We start from the raw sequence: 5,607 nt of genomic DNA on the forward strand, positions 1-5,607 counted from the left end.
ACAGCAGTCATCTTTCTAGTTTAGTGAGGGCTGCAAGGTAAAGAAGATGCCCCAGCTGGATCCCAGGCTGGAATGTGTATTTTCACCCAGGCATTGGAGCCTGCTAAAGCAGAGACAAGCCCTGTCCCAAGGTCATGTGGATATATGTGGGCTGTAATAGCATGTTAATGAAAAGGAGACAGTAACTAAATCCAATGCAGACTGAGCCAAATACAGCTTCTTAAAAACTGTTGGGTGTGCTTATGGATGTTACAGGATATGTAAGAGGAAAAATAGAAGTTCAGAAGGAAATATTAATACACCAAAACTTGCTGATGGTCAGTTACAGGTGCTTTTACTTATTTCTTTAATGGTTATATATTTTATAATTTTCCTGCAATGAATACATATAACTTATAAAGGTAGAAAGTTATCTAATGAAAATAGTCTTCTTTCCAAAATAAACCTGCTGCAAATGCTCCAGCACCTGGAAGTTCATGGCAGCAAAGTGTTGGTCCTGAAACCAGATGGCTGGTCCAAAACCCACTAGTTCACGTGGAGTTATGTGCTCTGAGACAAATGTCTTCATTAGCTTTTAAGTATTACTGTCATTAACATTCATTCAGTGATTTCCAGATGCCGGGCATTGTGCTTGTCTCTCTGGGTCACCTCAACACATATGTTGTGACAATTACCATGCATTAAGGGCTTATATATGCATGATCACTTAGGGTTGTTGGAAGTATTAAATGCAATTATGTGTTTATAAACACTGGGCATTTTATTATCTGCCTTCTGGGTTAGTTCATGTTAATAGCATTAAACACCAGTTCATCAAAAAGAAAAAAAAAAAAAGTTTAGCACAACTTTTGGGCATGCTACTGTGTTCCATCATGCATTTTTTTCCCTGCAAATTCTGGAGCTCTAACAGGTGGCCTCACAACAAGCTCTAATCAAAAAACCAAGGGTTTGCAACCTCATGTTCTGCAAGGCTTGCTTGGCCAACAGGAGGGTCTGCCTACCGCTCTGTATAATGTTCTGCTGAATTTACTCATTTAAAGTAATCATGTCTACTTTGTGTTTCCAATAGCATGTTCTGGTCATTTTGCGGGAACACAGACTGGTAGGCCCACCCCAAGACTACCTCAATAAGAAAACCTTAAGACTTCAAGCAGCAAATAGGTAAAATAGTCATGAAAATTGGGCACAAACACAACTGAACTTTTTATCTGGGCTTTTGTCCCATTGAGCAGCAGATGTTTTTAGGAGCTGATAAAAGGAAAACAGGATGCTTTCATGGCAAGAAGAGTAATTCAGTAGTTTTCCTGTTGCCTCAAGAATGCTCCTGTAATTTGGAGAGAATTTTAGGAAGTGGCACTCAACAAGGTAAATCAGCCACCCCAAGGACTGAAGACAGCACACCACGTGTCCTTTTCCCAGAAGGCTCGGCCTGCTTGGCAGCCTAGCTGAGAGCACAAGGGCCCCACATGTATTTCCCCAGATGAAGCAACTAGTTAGACACAGAACCAACTCAAGCCATACTGTCTCATAAAAAAGATTGATTCGATCAGGGCATTTCCCCCTCCTTCCTTCTTAAAGAAAGTCTTGGCTTAAAATATTTAATTTTTTTTTTCCTATGAGTCTTTAAACGGAATTGTGAATAGCAGCAATCCTCGTAACTCTGATGTGGGCAGAGAACACTCAAAATAGTAGATAGCAGATGCCAGGCCCCCTCAGAATTGCTCATGCCTATTTATATAGATGCTGCCTTCCAATTTTTTCTCAGATCTTCCAAGTTCGATTACAGCCATGACAAAGTAATGACTCATACTTAAATGCAGTCATCAATGTCATATTTGGTATTAATACCTTTGTAGCATTGCTTTGTGTCAGAGCATCTAAGAGGAAAAAGTCCCCAAGAGCAGGAGCAGCCTGCCACCGTCCTCAGGGACCACAAAGGGCAGGGCCTGCAGAAGGCAATGCTCATTGTGCAGGAAAGCCTGCGGCCTCCGGCAAGCTGTTCCGATAAGCAGCTGTGGGAGGGAGGGGGAGGAGGGCCGAGGGAGGGGGAGGGGAGGTAGAGGTCACTGTTATCGCCTTGGAAGGCAAGACTTCAGCTGCTGCACTGATGTCTTTTCTCAAGTATGCTCCTGTTTTGCAAGTTTAAAATCTTCCTAAAAGGAGAAAAGTAGGAGCCAGGCTCAAGTTCTACCCTAGCACTGGGCAGCATGCCCTCCCTCTGCCAGCGCGGAGGAGCCTGTCATTCTTGCCCGACAGGAAGACGGAACAGGTGCCATCAGTTCCACGGAGTTCCAGCAATCCTCTGAAACCCTGCGCACCACCTCCCCCGACACAAAGATCCCCTACCCTCAATAAAGAGCATAAGTTTGTTTCAAAAAGTTTATTGTAAAATTCAAAGCTTCGACAGCAGCATCCTTTAGAAAACGAAGCATTGCCCGGATCCGTTTTGAAAAAGCAGCGCAGTTGGCTAAGTCCTTCACGCTCCTGCAACTGTACCAAGTCCAGGGCGCCGCTCCTTCCTGCCGAGCGCAGGCTGCTGAGTCACGCCTGCCCGGCCAGTCTGTCCTTCCTGGCCCTGAGGCCAACGTCCTAGCCTAGGCCTTCCTGGGCGAGCAGCCGCTCCAGACACTTGCAGAGTCCTCAGCTCGGGCCAGCCTGGCCCTGCTGCCGCCGGGCCCCTCCACGAGAGGCCGCGCCTCCTCACTCTCCAGGCGCCCCCCCCGCCTGCCAGTCTCCACGCCGCACTCGGGCACCCTCGGGAGGGCCCCTCCACAGAGCCAGCCGCGCTCTAGGCGCCCCGGGGCGTCACCACGTCGATCAGACCAAGGTCCCCGCCGGGCTGTCACTCGGGGAGGGTGATGCTGGGCACCCAGTCGTTAACGCTGCGGCTCTCCTCGCAAAACAGGCTGAGCTTCTCCAAGGCGGGATCCTTCCAGGCGTCCTCGTTGGGGTTCTGCTGAGAGAGAGCAGGGTCAGCCTGGCTGGCCGCGGGCCGAGGCGGGAACTACACCGGGGCGGAGACCGGACGGGGCTGTACTCACCGAAATGAGGATGCAGTGCAGGTCGCCCGGCGCGCCCGCCTCCTCGCCGGCGCCCACGATAGCCGCCAGCCGCTGCACATCGCCCACGCGCACTATGTCGATGTCGTTCTCGCAGCAGAAAGCCTGGATCAGCGTAAAATGGATCTGCAGCGCGATGTCGCCCTCGTCCTCCTCATCGGCAGCCAGCACGCAGAAGGTCACATTGTCGGGGTCCCTGCGAGGGCAAGACGGGGACCAAGGTCAGAACCGGCAAACCGAGTTCTCCCGCAGCCACCCCTCCCATCCGCCGGTCTCTTCGCCATTCATCCCCGCCCCTGTCTCCCAGCCTGGGTCGCGTCTACACTTACACGTTCAGGACTTTGGCTGACTCGTAGACGCCGGCAGTGAGGCAGCCCTGACGCTGCGCGGACAGCAGCAACTCGTGCAGCGCTTTCCCGGCACCCTGCATCCTGCGGAGGAGCCAACTAGTGAGCGGGAGACGGCCGTGGGGCGCTGTGGAGCCCCGAGCCCCGGCCACGGGGATTCACCCTTGGCTTTCCAACTCCAACCACACTCCAATCCCGGCTTGGCGCCCGCACCCCGGCTCTCCAACCCGGATCTGACGCCTGCACCCCCGGGCTCGGCTCCTATCCCGCGGATTCCCACCCTGGAGAACCCTGACGGTCGCCGACTGACCAGCCGCTTTCTCAGCGCCCTGAAACCCACCTGTCTGTGCTTTCCGGAACTGTGTCCTGGCCGCGGACTTCTTCCAGAGTCATAGTGCGATCAAACAACAGCAAGTTATCCACAGGCGGAGAGCGCGGAGGGGACGCGGGCGAACACCCTGAGACCAAGAGCTCAGCACGGCGCGCCCACCACCAGCGAGTGCGCCCGGGCTACACTGCGCGTCCTTATATAGGCTGGTGGGTGCGGCGCCGCCAGCTGGCGCGAGGCTGCCCGCCTATTGGCCGGCACCCGCTTTCTGATGTAAATGAGACGGCGAGCCCGCGGCTCGTGCCAGAAGGCCACGTGGGGAGGGGTGCGGGGGATGACAATGCCTCAAATCTGCCGCTTTTGTTGGGGTGTTACCAGGCAGACTGGAGCCTGCAGATTTCATCTCGCCTGGCTTTCTTTTTTTTTTTTTTTTTGAAGTCCTTAAAAAAAAAAAGTAAAAAAAAAAAAAAAAAAAAAAAAAAATCCAATCCACAGAAACCTTGTTTGCTAATATGATGCTGCAATTTGCGAAAAGCACCTTTATAGAATCAAAAGGAATTTTATTTCCATTTTTTATTGCTACCTTTCTATTTGTTTCTTTTCTTTAATTTGAAGTTTATGAGACTGTTGCATTGGAGCAGGAAATTAAGGTAAAAACAGGTAACGCCAGTTAAAGGCTTGCAAAAGGCAGTGGGCACAGCCCCCTGCAGCTGACCACTAGCGTCCGGAGCGCGCTGGTAATGCCTGCCAGGCATACTCAATGTGTACATTGAGTAGTCGCTGGAAGATCCTACCCCACCTCCCCGCCCTTGGCCGAGAGCAGCGGGGCGCCGGAGAGGGGGGCGGGCGGGGGCGAGCAGATTGCGGCCGGCGCACGCCGCTCGTTTGCATTTCTATGGAGGGCGCACAATAGCAGAGGTCTGGCGTGTGGCGGTTTGCAGTAGGGACAATCGAGGCTTTCTCTTCATAGCAACACTGTCCACCTGCCGCCGGGTGGGGTGGGCAGGCCCCCGCCGCGCGTGGGGGTCGCCGGGCTGCCTGGCGCGTGGGGTCGAGGCTGAGTGCCACTCCGTGGTCCCTGAGTACGCGCCGCCTGTACTGGCCCTGCTACATGTAATTCCCTTCCACCCGTTCCTCGCACGGGTGCCGAGCAGCCGCGCGAGTTGGGAAGAACAGAGAGCTGCTGCGCAGCCTTCGCGACTGGACGCCCTCTGGCCGGGACCCCGCGGCTGCGGCCCTTGGAGCTTAGGGGATGTAGTTCGGAATCTCTTTCCCGGGGCGCCATCTACAGGCAGGTTAAAAACATCCTGAATCCCTTTTCTCCTCCCCTCCCCCAACACACACACCCTTGCATTGGCCTGGTGCGGGGGAAGGGCGGTGGAGGCGGTCGGCCACGGAGCTGCCCGGCCGGGCCCACTGAGCCCTGTCCAAGCTGCGCATTAATATGAACCCCAGTAAGGGCTGCAAAACGCATTCAGGTGGGGCTGCAGTTACCCTGGGGAGTAGAGGGCAAAAGGAGATTCCCATCCAGTACTGATGGAGTAAGAGCCCCTACGTCTTATGCCATGTTGAAATATTTTAATTACTTAAATAAGCATATGTAAAAAGCCTTTTTTCCAGCAATAGAATAAAAGTCTGGATCTTGAGAGAGTTTAATAGGCTAGAGGTTGCTGCCGCTTGACCATACACGCTGGCACTTTCAGAGGATTCACCCACTGACCGCAGCACTTTTGGTGTCTGCGCCTTCTGTTCTACGTGGAAAGGCGCGCTGGGGACACCTCAGTGCTCCCCTTTTTTGGGTGAGGCCTTGGAGACTGGCTGGGACAGTGGCGGGCCGGGTGGATTGGATGGAAACCCGGGCCCTGCCGCAAGA

General features: G+C 53.2%; 1 protein-coding gene across 1 annotated transcript; it reads right to left on the bottom strand.

The window, feature by feature from the left end:
* Window positions 1-2,365: 2,365 nt before the first annotated feature.
* On the bottom strand, window positions 2,366-3,952 carry GADD45G (growth arrest and DNA damage inducible gamma). Its single transcript, XM_003911896.5, has 4 exons — window positions 3,747-3,952; window positions 3,389-3,490; window positions 3,042-3,255; window positions 2,366-2,953 (listed from the first exon to the last, which is right to left on the bottom strand). The coding sequence occupies exons 1-4, from the start codon at window positions 3,797-3,799 to the stop codon at window positions 2,843-2,845; spliced, it is 480 nt and encodes a 159-aa protein (XP_003911945.1). The 5' UTR covers window positions 3,800-3,952; the 3' UTR covers window positions 2,366-2,842.
* Window positions 3,953-5,607: the final 1,655 nt, after the last annotated feature.

The sequence above is a fragment of the Papio anubis genome, chromosome 13, assembly GCF_008728515.1.
Source record: "Papio anubis isolate 15944 chromosome 13, Panubis1.0, whole genome shotgun sequence".
Classification (NCBI taxonomy): domain Eukaryota; kingdom Metazoa; phylum Chordata; class Mammalia; order Primates; family Cercopithecidae; genus Papio; species Papio anubis.